The sequence below is a fragment of the Corvus hawaiiensis genome, chromosome 11 (assembly GCF_020740725.1).
Source record: "Corvus hawaiiensis isolate bCorHaw1 chromosome 11, bCorHaw1.pri.cur, whole genome shotgun sequence".
NCBI classification, from domain to species: Eukaryota; Metazoa; Chordata; class Aves; order Passeriformes; family Corvidae; genus Corvus; species Corvus hawaiiensis.
This window is the reverse complement of record NC_063223.1, coordinates 10,047,624-10,071,759: the sequence shown is the minus strand read 5'-3', so window position 1 is coordinate 10,071,759 and position 24,136 is coordinate 10,047,624. Positions and strand designations below refer to the sequence as shown.

The window sequence follows — 24,136 nt, the reverse complement described above, 5'->3', positions numbered from 1 at the left end:
ATAAGATAGAGATACCAGGGGGAGTTCCTGACTTGCAGTGGTGCACATGGTGCTTCTCGTGATGGTGATAACCACTGATCTGGGTTAACGAAATGTATGTTGATTCTCGTCAGCCAGAAAAATCACTCTTATTTTGAAACACACCAGGTATTCCCAGGATGACTAATGACAAAGCTCAAATCAGGCTCATACTCTGATGTTACAATGCCAGCATTTCTACTCCTATGTTTAGGATAGAAATAGATATTATTTTTTTCATTGATGCTGCTTATGTTTTTATCCATACACTGGATGAAACTGCAACTGGCATTATGATAGGAAAGTGCAATGATCCAAATTATCTCATTGAACATATATTTGGCTATTTTAATCGACAGAAATAAAACTTCTATTGGCTGCCAGACATCCTCAGCTGTTTTGCAGTTGCCATACATAAAGCCAGAACAAATTGGCCAATCAGTGACCCTGAATAATTGCCTGCGTTAAGTGGTAATAAAGGGCATCAGGAATTACACAGCCACGTGTCAGGAGCAGAGTCACCTCCCAGCACTGATCAGACAGGGCTGGGGGAGCAGTAGGGCTGCAGCTGGTACCCCTGGGGAGAGCAGCAGCTCATCAATGAGCCAAACCAATAGCAAAACCTATGTCCAGTTTTCTCCTCTTGCTTTGCTAAGGACCATACTGTCAGCAGGGACTTCCCAGAGGAAAGCTGTTGGACCTGCCTCAAAAAACCATGTGTTCCTCATCTCAAATACTGCAGATGGTCATGGGAAACAGACCCTTCCCCAAATACTGCTGCTGCTGCACCCTCACGAGGGGCCACTGCAACCTGAAGGATCTCTGACAGCATATAAGCCAGTATTTAAGAGTGCATTGCTCTTCTATTAATCTAACTGGCATTATCCCCTCTAACTCCATTCCCCACAAGCAGACCCAAACCACGCTTCTCTTGGCTGACCTGACCATCACTCTCTCACACAAGGTAATTTTGGAATCATTTTGACAGTGGCAGCCACAGCTCCTTCAGCTAATTTACACTCAATTGATACTTAACCATCTGAGCACAACTGTTCCCAGACAAAATCCACTGTTATGGAGAAAAAGGGCAAATAAAGAGAAAATCCACAAGCAGAAAGGTCAATGAAGAGCAGACTTAGAAGGTGAATGAAAAAGACTACTTGATATTTTACATTTTTCATAGAAATACAGAATCATAGAATGGTTTGGGTTGAAAGGGAAATTAAAGACCATTTTTTCCGACCCTTCTTGCCATGGGCAGGGACACCTTCACTAGACTAGGTGGCTTCAAGCCCCATCCAACCTGGCCTTGAAAACTTCAGGGATGGGGGATCCACAGCTTCTCTGGGCAACTTGTGCCAGTGTGTAACCACCCTCACAGTGAAGAATTTCTTCCTAATATCTAATCTAAAGCTCTCCTATTTTACTTTAAAATTGCTGCCTCCCACACCCCCCCCCCCCCCCTTGACTTATCACTATCTCCCTGTGTAGATAGTGAGAATTTGGATATGCATGGGAAGGGAATAAGACTTCAAGCTATGAAGGGATGGTGAGTACAATGATGAGGAACTGCTGCTGATATTACACCCTGCATCAGAAATAAAGAGCACTGGGTTTTACTGTGATTTTAAAATACAAAATAAAATGCTACACTTGGTAAATGACATTTTCATTAGACCTAACAGGCATCATGGAACTTAATAAAATTATTGTGTCAATAATTTCTCTATGAACATCTCTTTTTTGCAGGTATTTTGTCAGTCCTGGTCTTTGTTCTGCACATGGATGCACAAGACTCCTGGCAATGGCAGCCAAACACATGCCTGCAGCTCCTTCCACCGATGTTGCACAACATGAGCTCTCCAACAAACTGGCAGAAATATCAGCAGGATAAATGAATGGTGTTGAGAAGAAACATGAGACCATTTAATTACTCTACTATTAGAATTTTATCATTTAAAACACCAAAAAGGCTTGCTCCCTGTCAATTTTGGACTTAACTAGGTCACAAAAGAAGATAGTTATGTTTAGCAAAACTCTCCACAGAAGACAACAACTCATGGTCTCCAGCCTGGGAAAAAGGGAACTCTTCAATGATGTTCCTTCTGCTAAGGAACAGCCAAGGAGTAAAACCTTACACTCCCTCCAGCATCCCACTGCAGTTTGTGTTATCTTCCAAGATCTCCCACCTCTATTGGTGACCTAATATTTTGCTTTCTGTGCCCTACGTTTTACATTTTTCTGTTGATACCTGGAGCAAAATACCATCAATGTAGACCTTGCCCAGTTTCCCTTCCTGTGGACTAATGACTGGAGATCTGCAGTTTTGCTGCTGCTGCCAGTACAGCTGCACACACAGGCAGCAGTCAGGCACGATGCAGAAAGAAGCTGCACACATGAGAATGAGCAGGTACTTAACCAAAACTCAACAGGCTGTTGGGCAAAGTCTGGGTGCCTTACCTGTGGTCACTATCTGTCACTGTGCCTGCTCCCTCCCCAGCACCTTTTTTCACTGCAAACATCATGCCCCATGCAGCACATTCAGAAGAGGACAGTAAAATTATGCATTTGCTCTTTTGCTCATTTATTGTGGGAAATGCCTGTAATTTTAGCTGTCTCCTCCTCTGCATGTCTGAGGAATGCTTAAGGCTCAAGCCTGAACACACAAGCAGGCAGCCTGGTTCCACCAATGCCCAGGAGCACACAGCATGCTGGAATATGGCTGTGGTTGTGGCACAATAGGGTTCAGACTCCAACATCCACCCCACATTGTGCTCTCCTGGGCCACCAGCACTCAGTGCTCACATACAGAGCTCTTGGGAAACTCTGCTCACTTCCCTGTCACAGCTATCAGTGTCTAACATCTACAGCCTCCAGCTCTACAGCAAAACACCCATGGCCCTGAAGTCTGATTTGAGCTGCTTCAGAGGTTTATGTCTCTCTCTCAAGCCTCCTAGGTCTTTTCATGTGGGGTACATCAGCTCAGTATTGCCATAAATCTCAAGGTACCCTGGCTTCTACACCATTCTCTTTGTTAAAGGGATGCAATTGGTTTTTTCCCTCTTGTTGCAACTATGTTTCTACAAAGACTTAATGACAAATACTTGACAAATAATACTGTGCCATCACTTCCCCATCTTCTTACTGTTCTCTGTCAGAGATAAAAGAACTGGACCAAACACTGGATACAACACTTCAAAAACACAAGCACAGATCACTGCTGTTAGGAAACATCACTACCTCTCTGCATTATACAACATCTGTGCCATGGAGGCCAGCACAGTTTTTACATTATTTGAGGCTACTGTAGGCCTTTTAAATACATGAGAAGCTGTATTTGAAGTTGTGTTGCATCCAATTCCCTACTGAACTTGCACTCTAATTTCTCACAAAACATGAATAGAATCAGAAGTTCCAGAAAAAATGTAGTATATTGAATATGAAAACTCTGCACTGAAATGGAGGTAAGGAGCAGCTTACATAAGTTAGGGATATTGAGGCTGAGCCTTTGAAATGCGTGAAATCTATTTTGTTGATCATTTCCCAATTTATAGTCAGCTCAGTGGGAACAAATATGTGCCTACTTTGATATCCTTTTGAAGAAAATTCTTGGCATCTCATTTCTGTTAAGAAATACACCTATTCTCTTTTTAATTTGGTACTTTTTAGATGAAAACTGGAAGATTAACCCAGCTGAATTTTATATTCATGAAGTACTTACTATGGCCTGATCCATCCAACTCCCAAAGTTACTTCTGAACTAAAATTACACTGTCTATCACATCCCAAGCTGTGACATGAAGGATTTCTCAAGTTGCATGGAACACTGGTGGCCTGAAGAATGAAATGTCAGGAGTGGAGGAAAGGACCGGTGAATAATTTTTTTTTTAAATAATTTCCTTTTCTGGGAATCTGAACACATTATGGACTGCAAAGAAGCAGCCCTGAGAAAACCACATCTTACAGAAATAAGATTAGAGAAAACGTAGTAAAATATTAATATAGAACTTTCAAAATATTCCCTTAGTGGATGATGTATGTCAGAAGAATGATCTCTCTATATAACATGATAAAAAGAAAACCAAAAGAATAGTGTGTAACCTTAGGCTAGCACAGCTCAGTGGGAACCAGTCCAGGCTCTCTGACAAGACATTGAGTGCTGAAATGAAAACCCTGGAGCTCTGGCACAAGCCAGCATGACCATGTATAACCCCTGCTATGTGCAACTATGACTGTGTATCTCTCCATTTTGCTCTTGCGATAGGCACTAAAAGTTCCCCAGGAAGGTAAAATACATGAGCAAGGGTTGAAGTGCTGCAAAGCATTGAGATTTTCATGTGGAATTCAAATTAGATTTAAAGACCTATGTGCAAAAATAAATTCTAACAGCTGCATTGTATTCCCAGTTAAAAGGAAGAGAAAGAGAGGCATTAACATAGTGCAGGGTCATGCATCAGTTATGTCTTATTAAGTATTCCAGCCTTCCTTAAGATAAGCATCACATATGGGTTCTTTTGCAGCTAGCAGTTCCTTGCTTAAAGAGAGAGAGGTCTGGATAACACCCCTTCTGTCTCCCAAGGCCTCCTAGGCTGATTGACAGGAATGTGTACTGCAGAGAACAAATGCTGCTCAAAGAAAAAACAAGATTACTTTCTCCAAAAGGGGCCAGTGGGGTCATTTCTTTGTCATGTCTTCTGCTCATCATCTCTGGCTGAGGGAAAGACAAACAGGAGGAGTGACATTTTCCTTTCCTAATAAGACACAGTCCACAGTGTTTCTCCACAGTGAGAAATTGGTTTTTATGTACAGTGGCTTGCACTGAATTCAAAGTTAGGGAAGCAAGAGAGATTGCTCAAAATAAAGACAGCATTTTGAGAGCCGAGTTCCACCTTTGGAAACCTTGGAACCAGACACCATGGAAGCCAACTCAGAATCTGCACTCCAGCCCATCGCAGCTGCATTTTATGTTGGTTTGTTTTTTGATTTTTTGGGGAGAGATTAGCAGTAAACATTTAATTTTTATGTAGCACATTTAGCTACCACTCCCTCTCCCCTGTGATGGGCAACATTTGGCTTGGCTTCTCCTTGGGCAAACCCACCAGGTGTTTTGAGGCTGGACTACCCTGCACGTGGCAACGTACTCCATGGGATCATTGGGTTTTTCAGTGCAAAGTGATTTCTTCTAAATCAGCAACTTGCTGATTCTCCACTTGCTCCCCCATTTTTCAGTCTCCTCTCTGACAAAAACAATACAGGTAACACTTCTGGAGTCTGTACTTTTGCCATCCCAAATCTCCTCTCCACTGAAACGGTTTCAAGCTGTAATTCCCCAATGTTGTTACACTTAGTGATGCTCAAGGACTCTCCTATTTCTCAAGCTTTTGCAAAACCTTCCCCACCGCTTCAGCATCTCCCTGCCCAGCTGTGCCAGAAATGGTCCATCTTCTGATCTATTCCCAAAATAAAGCTCAGAGGTGGAAGCAGCCAGGCACTTGCAGAGGCAGCAGACACCAGAACAGATCTCCCAGTTAATATCTCAGGATCAAAGTGTTTCTCTTCCCAGAGACCTCGGCTAGTCTGCAAATGGCAGCAGATCAACATACCAGCTAGTTAAATCCTTCATACTTTCCCCAACTGCTCCTACCTAGAGCCAGGAATTCACAACCCAACTTACTCTTTTCAGAATGCAAGGTTGTAGTAGGGAAACGAAATTGTATTAATAAACATCCATTTGAAATGAGGCTCCCAATCTGGTGGAAAAAAACCCCAAACATTGGCTAAGCAGCAGAAAAGTCATGCCAACAACTATGTTTTCAGTGAAAGAAAAGAAACAACAGTCCTTCAATAAAGGGGCTAAGATAGATTGGAAATGTCAAGTCATCGATATGATGTTTTATAAGGTAACCATAGTTATTTTTTATGCATTCTTTTACAGCATGAATGCAGATGATGAAAAGTGTTCATGGGCCAGTTGAAACAAAAATAAATAGAAGAGATATCTTGATGGTAGTTTAAGCCTTAAACTGCAGAAATTAATCAATCCACACAGACAACAAAGAGCGTTCTGCTGATGCTGCACCATAAAAACATCTCATTAATTAGATAAGGGTAAAAAAGGGTTTTATCATTTCACAAAGGATGAACATCTTGAAAATCATCCTGATTTTAGCCCTAATGTAGCTGCAGGGATCCATATTGCTGAAGCAGGAGTTGTCCACATGGCCTCTGGATAAAGTACAACTGTTTCTAATTTAACCTGTACAAGCTGCTGGAAAGGCAGAGAAAGGGGGTCCCAGCATGCTGCAGCCTTTTGTGCAGCCCAGAGGGGGGGTCACTCATGGTCTCTACGCATGAGTTTGTTCTAGTGCTGCTTCTTGAGAACATTTGGCATGATCTTCCATGAGACTAACAAGCTCTCTTGGTGGCTTTTACCATACTGGCAAGTGGTGTCACCCCTTACAGCGAGGGCAGGGGAGCAGATCAGAAGCGGGGGACAGGAAATTGTGAGGGTGCCCAGTTGTGACAAATCACAGAATCTGAAAAGAAGGCTTCAGCTCAGAGTCCTCGTGGACTCCTGCAGCAAATAATGAATTAAACTCATCTCCAGAGCCCCTAGGAAGAGGAGCTTCCAGCAGCCAAGATGTTTTAAATAGCAGCACAGAGCTGAAATAAGAGGCTGCTCCTCCACTCCAGAACCTGTCTGGATGCTGAAACCATTTTCTGTCCCTTAAATAATACACCATGACAACCCACTGCTTGTTTTGGTGGAATAAGTGACATTTGGCTAGGCTGTGGAGAGGCAGCCACACCCTTAAATCCAGAGGGAAGGCTGGCAGGAGGTAGCGTGGGAAGGATTCATTGCAGAAGAGTTCTTCAGGCTAATAAACATTTCTGGTTAGTGTCAGAAGAAAACAACTGAATTCTCCTTTGCAAGTCATCACTATTGTTGCATGACATTATAATTTCTCTGCTAGATATATGTTTGGATGCACACTCTAGCCTGGTTTCTGTAATGGGTCTGAAAACGAGCAGAAGTCCATAGAAGGGCCAGAACTGGAAGTTCCTAGTACACAAAAACACATTCCCAACTGGCAGTTAACAGGGTTAAAACACCCTCTGATTAAATGAAAGCATCTTTAATTAGTTTAATTGACCATGCCTCAGCCAAGACCATCTGCTCAGCAGCATTTGCCTGCTTTTCGCAGGAGCGATTGATCAGCCATAGCTGGAGAATACAGCACTAGGCTACATCAGATTTATTTTGTTTAATAGAAGAGCTAATTTGCTTTAAATTTAATTACAAGGGCCAAGATTGCTCTCTAAGTCCATAACAGCACAGAACATAAGCTGATCCTGCAGCTAATGGGTGCGCACATAGGTCCACACATGTCTGTGCAAATCAGACACTGGATGATGACAGCTTGGGTCCCACCCTGGCAGAGAGTGATCTCTGCATTGTCCTCCCCAAAAGGCAGCAGCACTGTGGCACACTCCTGGGCTGGCAGGGCCACCCCGCTTGCTGCCCTGCCCTGTCCCTCCAACTGGCTGAGGACTTCCCTGCAGCTCTCATTGGATGCTGGAGCTGACAGATGACCCATCTCAACCACCTCTCCCGCTCCAAATTATAGACATCAAACAATGCATCACACATAGGGTCACTGTTTCTGCACTGCCTGGGACCAACAGGGACAATCATGGGACTTCTCTGTACCTTCTGGGTAACCTCCATCAGCAAACCCCTCTCAAAGGATGTATCTGGCAACCGAGGGTCCAGCAGAGCCAGACACCACCCTCGCCCCTTCCCTGACATTGCACTGTCCCTCTCAGTTCCTCTGCCCTCCCATGCCAACATCGTTCTTCAAAACGTTGCACCCTCAGCTGATGAAGAAGGGCAACTGCCTCTCCTCCCCAAAGGACCATGTGTGTATCCACGTTGCATTGTTATGACAGGGAAGATTTCATTCACTTCCCAGCACTTTTTCCTTTTTTCAATTTCCTATTGGGTGCTAAATCACAGCAGGTTCTGGGAGATGTTCGGGCCCTGACAGGATTCTGTGGCTGCCACTGGCTGCTACAGGAGTAATTACAACCCTGCAGAAGGCTCCAGGCTGCCATTTCTGTTTCCATGGAAATAAATACAGAATTACTGAAAACAGACCACGACATTTCATGGATTTTGAAGCTTTTGATCATCTCTAAACCACTTTAACCCATTTTTATTGGTGATGGCTTTGTTTTAAGTGGGGGGGGAGAAGGCGGGGCAGGGATGGTGCTCACAGTGTGAAAATATGTGGAGCGACCAAAAGGAGTTTTAAATAGTGAAAGAGGGAAAAAAGTGCCAGAGGGTAAGGCTGATGCCCTAGGGATTTGCAGGAGGCCAAGCAGTGCTCGACAAAGCTGCTGGTTGTCCATGGCACATGCATCCAGCCCTGGAGAGAGGAGGCCATGGAGGCTCACTGGTTCTTGCCTGCAGCCCCATAGCAGTCCCAGCTCACAACCACCATCCCCAGGACAGGCTGTTTGTAGGGGGCTGTGGGATCCAAGCAAACCTCCCACCCTTTCAGAGGGGTCATTATGGCTATACTTAGTGCTTAAATGCTCAGAACTGCAGATACACATTTCATAGACATTGAGCTTCAAGATGAAGCTAGAATAAAAAGGAATTGCTTTGTTTTCTTTAAATGGGGAGCAGAAGGGATGGATCTGATCATAAACCCCCGAGTCCCTGAACTGAAGGCACAGAGATGTGCACAGACAGGTAACTCCATGCTGTGTACAACAATCCTGGGCTCAATGCTCTTTGCAAGGCATGGCTGGGAATTCTTAATCACAACAAACTAAATGAAATACTTGGTCTGGGGAGGATACACACAAACCAAACATTTATTCTGAGGTGACCTTAGCCTTCATCTCACTGTCTGAGCTGTCACAGTGCCTCACATGAGTTTCTGTCCTACTTGGGCTGCAGCTTCCAAGTACCACTCCAGCTTCTCTGCAAACAGAAAGGACTTACGAAATATTTTTAAGGAGATGTCTCCAACTTTCAGCTAAGTCAGCAAAGTCAGCTCATGCCACGTGTTTGGCACACACTGGGTACATGATGGCCATGTGACCGTGTGCCAGGCATATGATTGACACATGTTGGGCGTGTGACAGGCACATGAGGGGCTCAACACATCAGAGCAAGTAAAGAAACCAAGTTTGGTAGAACCACACAAACTGCAGAGATGAGAGAGAGGGGCAGAAGGCAAGACACCTCAGCAAATCATTTCTAATATTGACTTGAGCTAAAATCAAACACTTGAGTCAGGTTTTTTTGGCAGGGAAACTTTCTGCTTTGTGAGAAATGTCAGCCTTTGGACATAGTGTCCTAATTCAGCTGCAAAAATAAATGTCAAAACAGTGAATTCTAGTTTTAAGCCAGCTCCATTCAAGAAAATTTGGGTTGAAATGTTTCCTAGTTAAAATCACAGGGCCCCAAAACTTAGGAAACAATTCCAATTGCACTGGTAAAAAGTCTTTATGCTTTACATGAAATAGCCACCAGACAGCGATGAGACCTGTTGTGTGTTGCAGCCCACCCACACATGCACACTTCTCTGATGTTTTGCCTTCTACACAGATGGACAGAAATAGATGCTGAAAAACCACAACCATGTATTAGTATCACTCAGCAGGTTGGACATGCCTGTATTTAGTTATTTGCTTTCAAATCTTACATCTAAGGGAACTACGCTTAGCACAGGTTATTTTGCCACAGTATATGGGACACTTCAGGCCCAGGAAAGAAGAGAAAGTGACTGTGAAGCCTGAGAGTTCAGGCAGTTCTGCAGGGAGAGCACAGTCTTCCTCTGAAGCAGGAGGATGGAGTAGCACAGCTCATCACAGACACGATCTGGACATCTGCTCCTGCTGCTGGATTAACCAAACAGCACTGTACCAGCTCTGGCTCTTCTCATCATAGCTAAAAATTACTTCCAAACACAGCTTGAGACAGAAAAGCAAGTCACTGCCCTATGGCTGGGAAAGAACAAGACAGGGAGAATACCACAGCCTGATTTTCAGAGATGCTGCTGAATTCAGCCATCATGAAGGTCAGCAGGAAATAAGAATACCCAAGGAAATGCAGCAAGAACCCAAGTTTGGAATTGCCCAACACTTACAGAAAACAGCTCCTCTATGACTCTTCCACAGCCACAGGTTAAATACAAAGCAGAAGAGCTAAATTTAAGTCTTGCCAACAGGTTCTGGACCAGAAACCCCAGACTGAAACACACTTCTCCCTGCACCACACCTCTCACACAGCAGAGGAGCTCGCTGCTGGAGCCAGAGATGCTCAATTCCCACACTGACTCCAGTGGAGCAGAAACACCAAGCCACGTGGCATGTGTTATGCAAAAATGCAAGACTGTGTATTATTTAAAATGTTCTAGTCAGAGCTTGTGCTTAACAACACTGTAATCTTCACAACTATTCTGCTAACACCACTTCCCATCTTTGTTTCCTAAAAGCCTTTCCAACTGCATCAATACCTTGCTATCAATAACTGCTGTCTCAGATCCTGCTAAATCACTGCTATCACATTAAAAATACACTTATCTCATGCCACCTGGGGATATTGTATTAAAAAATCTCTTTAGAAATCATCCTCCTTGTGCACAAACAAAATATTATCTCAGAAGTGAATGGAAATACAGTCCCAGTGATGCAATCATTATGCAATTAATGTGATGTAACAGGAGGCTGCATAGAGAAAAGCATCTACTTTCAGACCACAGAAGTACCAGCAGTGTTTGGTACTCTCAGCACCATTCCTGCTCATGCTTTCAGAGGACAACTAGGCAAAGCCTTGTCACCCCTTGCATTCTTGCACAGCCTCTGGGCAATTTCACCCGGCACACCAAGGCAAGGGAGAGCACAGGCCAGCCCCTCCACAGAAGACAATGGGCTTTGCTTTTCTAATCACAGGTGACTGACTGATAAACTGCATGAACAGCACAGTGCTGCCACTCTGGAGAGTGGTGGCATTCAGACAGCCTGCCAGGGAAAAGGCTGCTTTTCCCAATTCATCCCAAGCACGGCAGACAAGCATAGGTCAAAAAAAGTGTAGCTTATACCATGCCAAATTGCCACTGAGAAGCTCATGACTATCCCCAACAGACTGGCTGCAAGCAATGGCTGAGGCCCTGTGGAAAGAGTAGTGTTCAACTGCAATTCTGGTGCTTCATGGCAAAAAAGAAGTACAAAGCATCTGCTGTCGTTCCCCTAAGGGCTGCTGGTGGCCAGAGAGCTCCAAAGACCCCACTGGTATAGCCCAAATGACATGACCACAGGTAGCATCAAAAAAGGGTCCCCAGAGCAAAGCCTGTGGTTTCCCTGGGTGCTCACTGCTGCCTTCCCTCTGCAAAGGGGGAAGGAGCAGCAATGACCTGTTCCCCGTGGGACAGGGTCCCACCCCACTGCACCGGCACCACGGCACTTTAACCACTCCCACTGCATCCAGGAAAACACCCAGCTGCTCAATGACTGCTGGCTTTGCAGCTTTCTGAGCCGTGCCTTGCACAAAGGGCTTTCCCTTCTGCATAGCTAATCCTCACTATCCAGGTATTAAAAACAGTAACGCCCATGCCAATTCTCGCTTTCATCAGAAATTATGTCTGTCTTTCTCTAAAAGCTTAAATTACAGGTTTACTGCCTCCAAGTACTAGAAAAGACCCAGAATTAAATCCTCCACTTTCAGATTGAAAACAGGACCCATGCAGGAAAAAGATTGCTTGATGCAACAGGGCAATTTGCAGGGAGCAGCCTCTGGGTTCATGGTGTCAGCCAGGAAGGTTCTCAAAAGCAGAGATCATCCACAAAGCAGGGCAGCTGTGATCAAACACTGTTTTCTGCATCAGTGGGAAGCACAAACCAGGAGGGAAGGATCACGCACATGCTTACACAAAGCCACCTTGGTCCTTAGCAAAGCACAGGTCAAGGGAGGATGAGACACAGGGCTGGAGTTGGTTTAAGTTAAAAAATAAACCACAACACTGCAGAACTGACTCAGTTCTTGACACACCACTGAAAACATGGTTTTGATTTTAAAGAATTCTTCCAACAGAGGATGGAGGCACAAAATCTGTGTAAACAATTTATGAGGTCCATTGTGGTTTTTGCTATCAAGACACATTACTCAGGGACATTTATTATACTCTCCCCACTCTGCCATTAAGGTCTGAGATGAAGAAGAACAAATGCAAGATAACTAAGCTCCTTACAGGGGTAAAAACAAATCAACCATAATTCTCTGTGTCTTAAAAAGAATTGGAAATGTCTAGACAGAAGACAGACAGAATTGGTCTCAAATGTATTCATTTCAAGAAGAAGCTGAAGCCCTGAATTACAGGGAAGATTGAGGTCTGCTCCTCCTCTGAAAACTTTCACACCTTACTCTCTCCGTGACTCTGGCATCCTTTATCCTGCCTGTGATATTTATATCCAATAGCAGGGGACTGTAATCAGGGTCACCAACAGCCTGGATAGCCACTGACAGCCCTCAGCAAGAGCTGCTGGAAACACAAGCAGCGCTGCAGAGTCCCAGCTACGCAGCTCTGGAGAACTGGCTCTTGCTGGGGTAGAAAGAGAGGAATGGGAAAGATTTTCAAGTGTAAGCAGAGCTGCCCTGAGGTCACAGGGGTTTGGGATGCTCTTTCCTTCTACCACAGGCATGCAGGGATCACAGAGCTCCCTCTACTTAAGGAGAACCTGTATAACCTCACTGAGCAAGTTTGCATAAGCCACCCACCACAGGGACTCCTGGGATCTGATTACTGGTATCACAGGCTGTAAGAACCTCAGTCATTTAGACTGGTGATGTGACACAGGAAGGACAAACAAGCCACAGCCTAACAGCCCACTTAACCACCTCAAAGACCTGCTCACCCAGATATAGAGCTGAGGAATAAAATTTTCCCATCTCATCAATCCTATGGAATTGCACAAGAAAATGAGCAAGAGAAGGAGGCCCACTTGGATAGCCAGAACAAAACTGGCAGTGCGGAAGTCCCACCATAAACCAACCCCCACCTCCTTGGTAGATGTTCTCTACAAAAGAATGTGGTCAGACCCAAAATTTCCAGTTTATAACACCAGTATTTCCCATTGGCAAGCCTTCCCCAAAAAAACCCTGTTCCATTCCCACCTTACCTGACATGCATTGTACAGAAGCTGATGCTCAAATTTCTTGATCCCCAAAATGTTCTGGAACATCTCATAGAGCTGCTCCTTGCTGAGAATGAGCTCTGAGGCAGCACTCGCTGTCATCCTGGCCTGTTGCTTCCGGGGATCCTCCTCCCCACGGTAAATGGCATCAAACTTTGCCATCCAAGAGCTCAGGACTGTCTCCTTGCTGAGGCCATCAATTTCTGGCAGGCTGCGCACTCTCTTCTCAATGTGCTTCTTGAAGACCTCCCGGGAGTCATTTGCTGAGCACCCTCCACTCTGCACCATCCTGGCAACGCGGTCACTTTTCAGGAATACCTGCAAAGAAAAGGGTGATTTCAAACGGTGTCAGTTAAAAAAAATCCCCCTTAAGTACCACAAAAGGTGGTTTCACTGCTGGGAAGCTGCCTATCGACTGCCAGGACATTCTCTAACTTCTCACTCAAGTGCCACATGCTGCCAGAGGTTTCAGCTGTACTTTGGGAAGTGTAATGAAATCAGGTGAAGTTTCTGCTTTGCCTCCACTAAAATAAAAGATTTTGATGCAATTAGGATTTGATGTGATGTTATGGTCACACCTCACCAGATACATAAATGCCCGTCAGGAGAGCAGGATTTTATTTTGTTCAGTCTGATGTTTTAATAAGGAAGTTTTTGCACAACTACATTCACCTAACCAAGTTCTGCCCTGTTAGAGGGAATAAAGTCATCTTACTCAAGACAACAGCACTGCACTGGATTTATCCTGGTAGCCAGGCCCCTGGGAAACCTCTGCAATGACCAGGCTTACACCTTAATTCTACTGCACCAGAGGAGATCCTTGCCATCAGCCCTGCTGTCACAGGAATGGGAAGTGCAAGATGGTTCAGCAAGGCTTGAACCTTTGCAGAGGTGCAGGGCACTGATAGCAGGAGAAAGGGAGGGAGAAGACATTTGATAAAGATGTTCTTCCCACTGCAAGAGCAGCAAAAGGGTCAAAACATTGTAGGAGTTGACTGTTGTTGACTCCTACAGACCACAGATGTACTGGGAGCAACACAGAGATGAAGGGTGAGAGAGACAGAGGGATATTGTGTTGGCTCTCCTCTCCCAAGTCCTGAACACAGAAGAGCAATCAATATCCAGTAAGAAAACTGCTGTTTTATTAATAATGCTGAGAACTGGAATACAACAGCTTGGGAAGAAGCTGTGCACTCACAGAGGTGTATCTGTCACTTCTCAATAATTAAAGAGCTTGAGGATGACCTAAGGACACAATAGATTTTTTTTTATATACCGTTCAGCAACACAGCAATCCATGTTCCTAGATGCTTGATGGCACAGGAATCTGTTGTAGTGGCTTTTGTCCAAGAACCAGCCCAAAAATGATGCTGAGGAAGAGCTGGGCTGTTTCCTTCCAATGTTTACCACCATGGGAGTACTCACTCCCTGCAGACAAGACAGGCAGGATGCCACCAGCAACCTCTTCAGTCCATGCTGAAACAACAGCAGCATGTGCTTCATTTCCTTGTAGAGATTAAATATGAGTGATAACGCCCCAGGTATGTGCAGGTGTTTTCAAGTAATGGGTGAGAGCTATTAAGACCCAAGCTCCTGATGCAGCCAAGGAAATTATCAACACACTGACTTAAGGAAATGGTGGGAGGTCACAGTGACCAGCCCCACTGCAACATCCTGGGCTCCCATGTCTCCTCATCCATGCCAGGTGCCCAGACTTGAACCTGTGTGACAGTGCTAATGACTTCCCATCCTGCCAGCACCAGTGGCTGTTGTTATCCATGGTCCTCACCCCCAGCATCGTGAGCAGTGGGATCTGGCTCCCCATATTCCCTCAGCCCTGATTTTTCCTCCCTGGGTGTGGAGCAGCAGCCAGCAGAGGAAAGGAAGGCTGCAGCTGGCAGGAAGGAGGCATGCACAGGGGAGCACCAGTCAGACACAAAGCAGCAGAAACTGTGAAATAGGAAGATAAAAAAAAGATTAAAAAAAGGTGTTTTGTCCTGTTTTCTTTAAAAAATACCAGGTGAGTCACCTGGCTGTAGGACTGCTTAGTAGGGTTGCCAGAAGCCAAGAATTGCCTAGAACAAAATCCTAGCATGGGTGCACACACCAAACTTTGCAGAAGAGAACTGACCTCCAGGAGCTGGGTCAGGCATCTCCTGCCACACGCACAGATGAGCCCACCATGCCACTGTGTCTCTGTCTGCCCACAGCAGAGTGGAAATCTTCCATCATATGCACTGAAGCAACTGCTGCAAAATGTGCTGGTTGACAGACAAATCTTTACTCATTTTCTAATGAGGACCTGAGAAAAGGACCTGAGAAAAGCTCCCCTGCAGTGTGCTGAAGTATGCTGGGCCTGTCTGTGCACACAGGGCTGCAGCATTCCTGCAGGCACAGCGATGCTTTGCAGAGCAGCAGTGGATCACTCAATTTTTTAATTTGATAACAGCCTGTGAACTAGCCTAAGACTGACAACCACATGCTTACCCTGACAGCCAGAATAACAGCAAAATGTGGTCATGCAAACACATTCAAGGCAACAGCAAATGCATTTCTGACCTGCAATGTCACCCTTACCTTTTTTCCCTCTGCAAAAAACCAATCATTCCCAGGTAATGAAATTATTCTGCACCATTAATAAGTGGACCTTTTAGAAACATCAGCCATGTCCTGAACAGAGATGAGCAGTTTCAGCTGCATGTTTTCCAAGCCATCATTCAGATTTATAGATCAATAAATGCTGATTTCTAGATAGCACCCAGCAGAAAGACAGTTAATTGAATAAAACTGAGATTTGCAGGAGCTGAGATAAGCAGGATCTGCCATGATTTGCACAATGGATCAACCAAAGTGGGCACGTCTCTGCAGAGAAGGAGGGTAGAACACTCTCAGCAGGGAACACTGCTCAGGCACTGAGGGGCAGAGGCTTTCTGTGGCCAGGCTTTGCCTTGTGCCACTGCAGCTGGTGCCGAGGAAGAGCCACACAGCCAAGCTTCAGCTGCATAGAAGCTGAGAGCACACAGCCATCAATAAAAGGAGACCAACAGTTAAAAAGAAGAAAAAGAAAGTTATACTAAAGGACACAGTGATGCATTACACTCTATGTGGCCTGTTTTAAGCAGGACAGAGCCAGTGGAGGGTCCACTTGAAGACATGGGCTTGTGTACATCTAGTGCTAATCTACTGCTCTTTTTCAGTTTGGTTTCAACTTGGGGCATTTATACAGCACAGGACTTCTGGAGGTGACAATGCTCAGCCAGACCCTGCAATGAAATAGGGATATATTTTACCTGGTTTTAAGCAGTTTCCTTTTCCTGCCCAATAATCTTATCTGAACAGATTATGCTGCTCTTACATCCTAAAACACAGCTCACGCCATCTTGAAAACTTTCTTTAAGAGCACCTGTTCAGTGAAGCTGTGATGATCCCTTGGCAATTTCTTTTCTGATAAAAGATGTAAATGGCTCTCTACTTTCTTCCTGTACAAAGAACGATGGATCAGGAACTACTAGGCTGGTTTAACAGAGTTAATCCAGAGATAACTTGTGCTTTCCTTACACAGAAGCAGCTGTTGTCATATCCTATAGAGTTAAAATTCTCTTCAGTTTTAGTATCTGATTTTGGTCCCCTCTTAGATTGCACTTCTAGAGAAATATTTTATGTAGGCAATTCAAAATCTTCACCTTCTGTGACAGAATAGCTCTAGGGAGAAAGAGAAATGGTTTGCAGACAGGCTAGCAAAAAAATAAACAACACTCCTCATAGAAATCACAAGCACTGATTTCCTTCAAAACCAGAAGCTCTTTCCTTCTGAGCAGAGATATAAAAGGCAGCATTATAGGCTGCATACAAAGAGGTGCAAAAAGACATGCATAATTATTCTTTTGCACAATTATGAATGATGCTTCATGTTCTCTGGTATCATCTAGTTTTATAGATGCACATCCTCTTCCCTCCCCCTTTGCTTTGCAGTACTTGTCATGCCAAAGAGAAAAGACAAGACTCTTTCTGAAAATCCCAAAGTCAATTGGACACAATGCAAAAGCTTCCAGAAGAACTGAATGTGCTGCCCAGATTTCTCTCAGTATTTTTAACAGGGAGCACATGACATTGATTTTACTGATTTTGCCATCTTCCCTGTTTTAGAGTGAAGATGGCAAACTCACCATTTAAAAGTATCAGGAAATTATTTTTCATCTCAAAGGAAGGGCGGTCTTCCCCATAATCAGGCTATAAGGAAACACCATGGTATAGGGGTTGCTATGGTTGTTCCATGGTTTACATTCAAACCCTGAACCTCCCAAACATTGTGATGTACCAGACATCAGACAGAAGCCACTTTGCACTTGCCTTTGCTTCATACTGTGTGATAATGGACAATCCATTAATTCAGAATTCAACCCCATCTGTGAATAGGGGTGATTCATAAGAGCATTGCATTGTCTCTCCTTACCTCGTAGTAGCTTTGGACAGCATTTATAAATGCTTCATCTGCCACAATCTGGGTTTCTCCATTGAGAAAGGCCTGAAAACGATCTTTGATTGTCTGGAGCTGCTGCTTACTTATCTGTAAAGCATGCCAAAAGGAGAAAATTAGTCAAAAAAGGTTTATGTATGAGGAAAAAAACACAGTAATTGATCTGCAATATCTTATTAAGGAGTGCATTTTTGCTCTCCTTTGGGACAGCAGCAATAGTTGAGGAACCAGCCACACATGGGTACACACACACATGCACTCTGCACCCTGGCAAGTTCATTTAGGCATCACAAGCACCTGAAGTCACCCTGAATATCATTTCTAAACAACTCTGCCACCACGAAATGCACACAAGACTTTTACTACTTCAGGTATACTCAATTCAGAAGCAAGCTGCTGTGTGAGTGCTTGAAAGAATCTGTTTTGGTGCAACCCCCTCTCCACCCAGTCTCTCCTCCCCTTCAGAAGCTGAGCTTTGATACCAAATGGAAAGCCTTGCAAGCTGGCTGTTGGTTTTTGGGAGGTTTCCATCCTTGCTCATTTCTTTCGGCTTCTCGCACATAAAACAACAGTCAATACCAATGGTGGAAGAATTTAATGTCAAGAAATCCTGAGAGAGCAAACCTGTTCTCCTTATCCTAGCAAGGACTTTCCCTGCTGTCTCTTTGCTGCTCAAAACAGTTTCTGTCCAGCACACAGCTGGTATAACTTACAAGACAATTCTAATTTTGTCACAATTACATCAGTAGAAAGCTTACAAGGGTTTATTCCAGCCTTGTAAGATAGCATGCCATTATTTTTCCAATTTATCTGTCAGTTTAAAACCAGACATAGCTAAAAACCCACCTCTTCAGCTTACAATGCAGACAAAGTCACAGCAGGCACATAAGTCATGGAGCAGCAATGCCAGCCTAACATCTTAAGATGTAGACAACACTCATGCTGAAGAGCTGCAGGGATTGAAACATAGCTGGGCCTGGTTTACCATGGGGTTACTTCACATTTGAGGATAAGAATTAATTTTGACAGAAGGAAGCAAACAATATGTATATATGGCAACTTCAAACTTAAAGGAAAAGGAGAGCAGTAAGAATTAGTATGGGTATTTATTAGTAAACAAAAGGTCTAGAGAAGAGTCTTTATTTCTCATTTCTATGCCAATGAAAGAAACCAGCCTATTAGAATGGAAGAGAAAGATAAAACAAATGGCTCTAAGTGTCTAAGTGGCTTTGAATAAAGTATAAAAAACTGCAGAGATTCAAACAACTAGAATGAGCATAATGAAGCCTGGTGAACACCACTAGTGATATAAAGCAGGAGAGGGACCACTTGGAAAATGCACTGATAAATATCACTGGAGCTACAATCACGATGTGCTATGCAGGGTGCCTAAGGACTGCGGTAACAAACATCATGAACGCTGGTAATTAATTCCACAACACCACGCTGAGGGGGGTTAGTGAGCAATAGCACTTTGATGTGATAAGCTGGGATTAGTATATCCTACTGCTAATGGAGAGGTGTTCATCAAAGTGACAAAGTGAGACTCAAAATGCTCTGCTTTAGAAAGTGTGGAACAGACTTCTCCACCCTGTGGGTGCTGAAAGGTGAGTAATTCTCACCCCCAAAACAGCAGCCCAGACTTCACAGGGTCTGACACATACAACAAAGCTCAGCATCACAGGGCTGGAGTAAGGACCATCCCTTAACCTGACCCACCTCAGCCTTGGGCCATGAGCCCAGAGGAAAAGCACTGCCAAAAACTTAGAGCTTTTAGGGCTTTTAGGCTGGCAGACTCTTAGGACCAAAACTTAGATCCTATCTGCCATGTCAGCCACCTAAACCCCTTTGTGGTGTTTGCCAACAGCACCCTAGACATCACGAACCCTTGGGCAACATGCACAACATCAGATGTAAAACAGGCTCCAAACCTATCTGAGCTGATGGAGTTGAAAACTGGGTCAGTGATAAGAGGAGCCAGAGACAATGCAGTGATCAAGTGGGAGACACCTGTGGGAAGGTGTTAGGTCTGGGTTTTATTAATCATTTCATTATCTGGGAGAAAGGCAAGATGTTAATTAAACATATTGACGATTTTGTATTAGCAAACATTGTGAATGTCAGAAAGAAATGACAGAGAACAGATGCTATAAAAAAAACCATGGTAAGAAACAGAAAAACTACAGGTAACCCTGAAATCAGGGTGCTGAGGCACAAGCAAAGACATACTAAGAGCACAAGATACTCTCAGCCAAGAGACTTTTCATTTGGGATTTTAACAACATGCATGGCATATTTATTACATTTTTGTGTCCAAGTTATTTCCTAGGACAACCTCCAAAAGTCCTTGCTTGTTCAATTCCTTTAATGCCATCTAGCAGCAGTATTTTATGCTCCTTCCTCAGTACTGATTGGACTACCTTCAGAACAAATGATGCTCCTTGAAATTCCTAGAAATTCCCAATATGCAACTCACACACAAGTTCCTGGGGGCTGTGGAAATGAATCATCAGATTTGTCTCTGCTAGAGTGTCAGTTGCCTCCTCCTTGGCTAAGCTGTATACCAGCATTTTCCCCACCCTGGGAAACGGAGATCCTCTCTGATCACACCAGGCTGCAACACAGTCCAGTCCTCAGCCTGACACCCCCACCAGATGATGAGACACCACCAGGGTATTGATCCATGTCTGCACCACTGTTAGGGATGTTATCAAGGAAGCAGTCAATATGAGCCACATTTAACTCTTTTCATATTAGACTTAGCTTCTGCAGCACAGCAGCAAACACCTGGTGCAGAAAGCCAGCACTACAAGGGAGGGAGACCAGACCTGGAGGTCAACCAAATGTGCCCAACATGCTCTACCTCCTATTTTATGCCTCTTTCCTTCCCCATGGGGCCCCACAGGCATTACTGCCAAATCCCAGAAGCACTCCTGGGGCAGCCAGGAGGCTGCACCTCCCAGCAAAGGCTGGAGCAAGGCAGGGGAGCAGTCTCAGCACCAGCATCATGTTCCAGAGCCTTGAAGCAGTGCCAAGTGATGCCACTAACTCAGCCACAGGTTTAAAAGAGCACGTGCCCTGAACACTGAACTGGAAGCTTAAGTGCTTTAAAGGCGGGGGTGTTATTTTATCTCTTGCAATTAGAGGCACCAGTGATAAGCTAGAAATCCATATAAAGCAAGCCAGCAGCTTCTGCAGATCCAGTAAGGCCATTAAGGGGCCAATACAAACCACTTCTCAGTTACCTTCCATAGGGTGCTCACAAATAGCAGAAAACAACAGAATTACTTCCACTTGGAAGGACATCAGAACAACATCACAGCCTTCACACCAGCAGTGGCAGGAGGTGAAACCTTGTTAGGCTGCAAGCCCAGTAGGTGTGAGGATGTTGGGGGCACAGCCTCACTGCCTCCCATGCAAACACAAATCCAAGTGCCATCACACAGGAGAGATGGGAGCAAGTGGGAAAAACGGGTGGATCGAAGAGGTTTATTCTGTTTACCTTCCCCCACTTTTCCAAACCTCTCTGATGTTCCCCACAAGTACTTCCCACGTGTGAGCCATTAAAGAAAAAACAGTCATTTCTGCATTCCACAGGGATCACAGAACACAATACTCTGGACCCAAGAGAACTCTCCCAATTTAATACTGTGGTGTGCTTATGCAGCAGATTTTTTCCCAGACTTTTACCTGTCTAAAGCATGGGAGTGTATTTAAGTTGCCAGATATACACAGGCATATTAAAAACTGTAATCAATTGAGGCAGTGATGATGAACTCCTGGCACAGGTATCAGGCACAGCACCCATGGAGCTTTCGGGCTGGCATCCCTCATGGATTGCATGGCTTTTAATAAAAAGTTTGGCAGATATATTTCCCATAACAGACTACATTATGCAGAAGAGCTCACCAGTGACTAGACATGGGCACTAAATAATTCCTACCTTCTTGGCCTAACTTTGTTAAGAAAAACCACATGCCCAGCACAATCTCGTGACCTCACAAACTGACTAAAGACCCATCAGCCACAAGCAAATCACAGAGGCAACCAAATGAATCTGCTTGATGCAGATCCCAGCAAACAGCACATCAGCCACTTAAGGACAAACGTTCACCAGCAGCTTTCTTGCTCTGTGTTATTTTTGCACATACTCAGTCTGACTCAGAAACAAAAGCAAATCTGAATGCAGGGAGCCATGGCATCTTCTCCAAAGTGCTCCAACCAGTGAACAGCTGGCACCATCTCTGCACATTGTCTCCAGCCTCCTTCACCTACACCAGGGCAGCACAAGCACTGGAAAGGGAGCTGTCTGCCACAGAAAACTTCCCTGAAAAGAGTTATACACAGCAATGTGCCTCACTAAGCCATCCTCTCTCCAGAATGCTTTGCTGAGTCTGAGCATGCAGGAGTAAGTACAGCACCAAAATGGGCCCAGAGAGGCGGTGGCATCTCCAGCCTTGCAAATTTCTACAGCCTGACTGCATGAAAATTATCTGTTTTGGGAGGGAGCCCTGCTTTGAACAGGGAAATTGGGCCAGAGACTCCAGAACTCCCTTGCAAGCTACATTATGCTACAGCAGTACCATATTCCAACAGAAGATTTAGAAGGAGGGGCCATCCTAGATTGTAGATTGCTGAATCTGTCAGTAGCAGGCAGCAGCATAATGTCCACACCTGTACAGGTACTCAAACCTGCTAATAAAGCCCTGTCCATCAATGTGATGGCTGCTGAAATCAATCAGATTTGGGCTGTGTAGAGGGATGTTTCCAAGTGAAAGGCACCCCCGTGGCTGAGAGGTGACCCTCTTTACTGCCACACTTGAACACCTCTGACCAAGGACTGAATATTTCAGTGCACTGATGCCTCACAGAACCCTTGCACACTGCACATCCCACTGGAAGGGTCTTTCCTGCAGGCAGGACATGAGGATGCATCACAGCACTGCACACTGGTCCCTAATGGCTCAGCCCATCAGCATCACCCTTGTCCTAAAGGAATTGTTTCAGCTGAGGACTGCAGGTAATTCCCAGGGGACACACTTCTGCCTTTTGTCCAGAAAGCCCAGCAGCAGTCAACCACAAGCAGCACTGAGCTCTTCCTCCTTAGGGCACCTGCTGCTCAGGGACCACTGCAGGGAGAAAAGGAGGAATATTTTACTGCTCACTGTGCTGTTGCTCTGGGTTTGGTTTTGTAACATCTAATAAATATTTTATTACTCCTCAGCACCAGGTGATTTAGGAAAAATCTAAACCAACCAAATGAGCATCTCTCATCATTGCTGCTTCCATAGCCAGAAAACCAGTCATGATACAAACAATGTGGGAGGGAAGGTGTGGAGGGAGGCCAGAGCAGCCAAGCACTGGTCTTAGGAGAGAGGTCAGAGGCCCCAGCAATGAGCACGAGACTAGAAAAAAAACCCAATCAGGTTATTTTGCACTGAGAAAAAGTACCAGCTTGTCCCTCTGTTGATTTCCCTACTACAAGAGAGGGCCACAGGTGGGGTGACTCACAGACCCAGCATTTGGGATTTTAATTGCAAACTCTCCTGGGCAGGTGTAGCTGCTCTGCAAACAGCTGAACACTGCTGGCTTTTCACTGCTAACATACACAACCAGCATTAATTGCCAGTCTCAGACAACTGTTCCCAGCCACCTAACAGTGCCTTTTCTGGTTGTTTCAGTGAAATTTAATACTTGTTACCAGAAAGAGCTTCTTGTGCTTTGCTTCCTGATAGCCACCATACATCTTTCCAGGGACACCCTTACAATCTGACCATACACAAATCACTGTTTTACTGCTGCCTGTACAATTCCCTCTTTATGGGTGCTTGATTTGTTGCCTCTCCCCTTAGTCCATGCTTTACAGGCCCTGATGATCCACACTGCCCACCCACTCTCCAGCCACATTCATCCTTTGTGAGTGGCAGACAAGAAAAAGACATGGTCCTGGCAAGCCACCCTAGTGTCACCTACTCATCTCTCAGAAGAGGTGTCCAGTTGATTTGTTGCAGAGAAAAAGACTGCACCATGACTGTGCCTGGGATTACACATGCGGGCAGTGAAGAGCACACACAACTCCTTCTGCCTGCAGCAGCTCATGCCCTGTCTGCTCAGCCCACCTGTGATGCTTGGGATGGGTCAGACCAATGGGAATCCTCCAGGAGAAAGACTCCTACATGCCTACCTGCCCTGTGCTCAGAGATCAGGCTGGGTTTGAGCACAAACAATGCAAACAGCTCCTGGGTCCTTACACACCAGCACAGCACTGATTTGGAGGTCAGAGATTGAACTGGCCTCTCATTCAAGCAGCTCAAGAAGACAAGAATAGTATTTCCTGACCTAAGGGTAAATATCTGCTTCAGCAATGTGACCAAAGGGGAGGGAAACCCACTAGAGCCGCCTGCAGAGGAAGAAAGCGCCTTCCTCTGCCCAGCC

General features: G+C 44.9%; 1 protein-coding gene across 31 annotated transcripts in view; it reads right to left on the bottom strand.

Moving 5' to 3' along the window:
• CADPS (calcium dependent secretion activator) overlaps window positions 1-24,136 on the bottom strand; it is a 210,941-nt gene that overhangs the window by 150,318 nt on the left and 36,487 nt on the right. For all 31 annotated transcript variants that reach the window (XM_048315787.1, XM_048315790.1, XM_048315795.1 and 28 more), the window contains exons 2-3: window positions 17,678-17,791; window positions 13,210-13,542 (exon numbers count right to left, since the gene is read on the bottom strand). In XM_048315787.1, coding sequence (XP_048171744.1) covers window positions 13,210-13,542; window positions 17,678-17,791 — 447 coding nt within the window. The remainder of the gene's footprint in view (window positions 1-13,209; window positions 13,543-17,677; window positions 17,792-24,136) is intronic.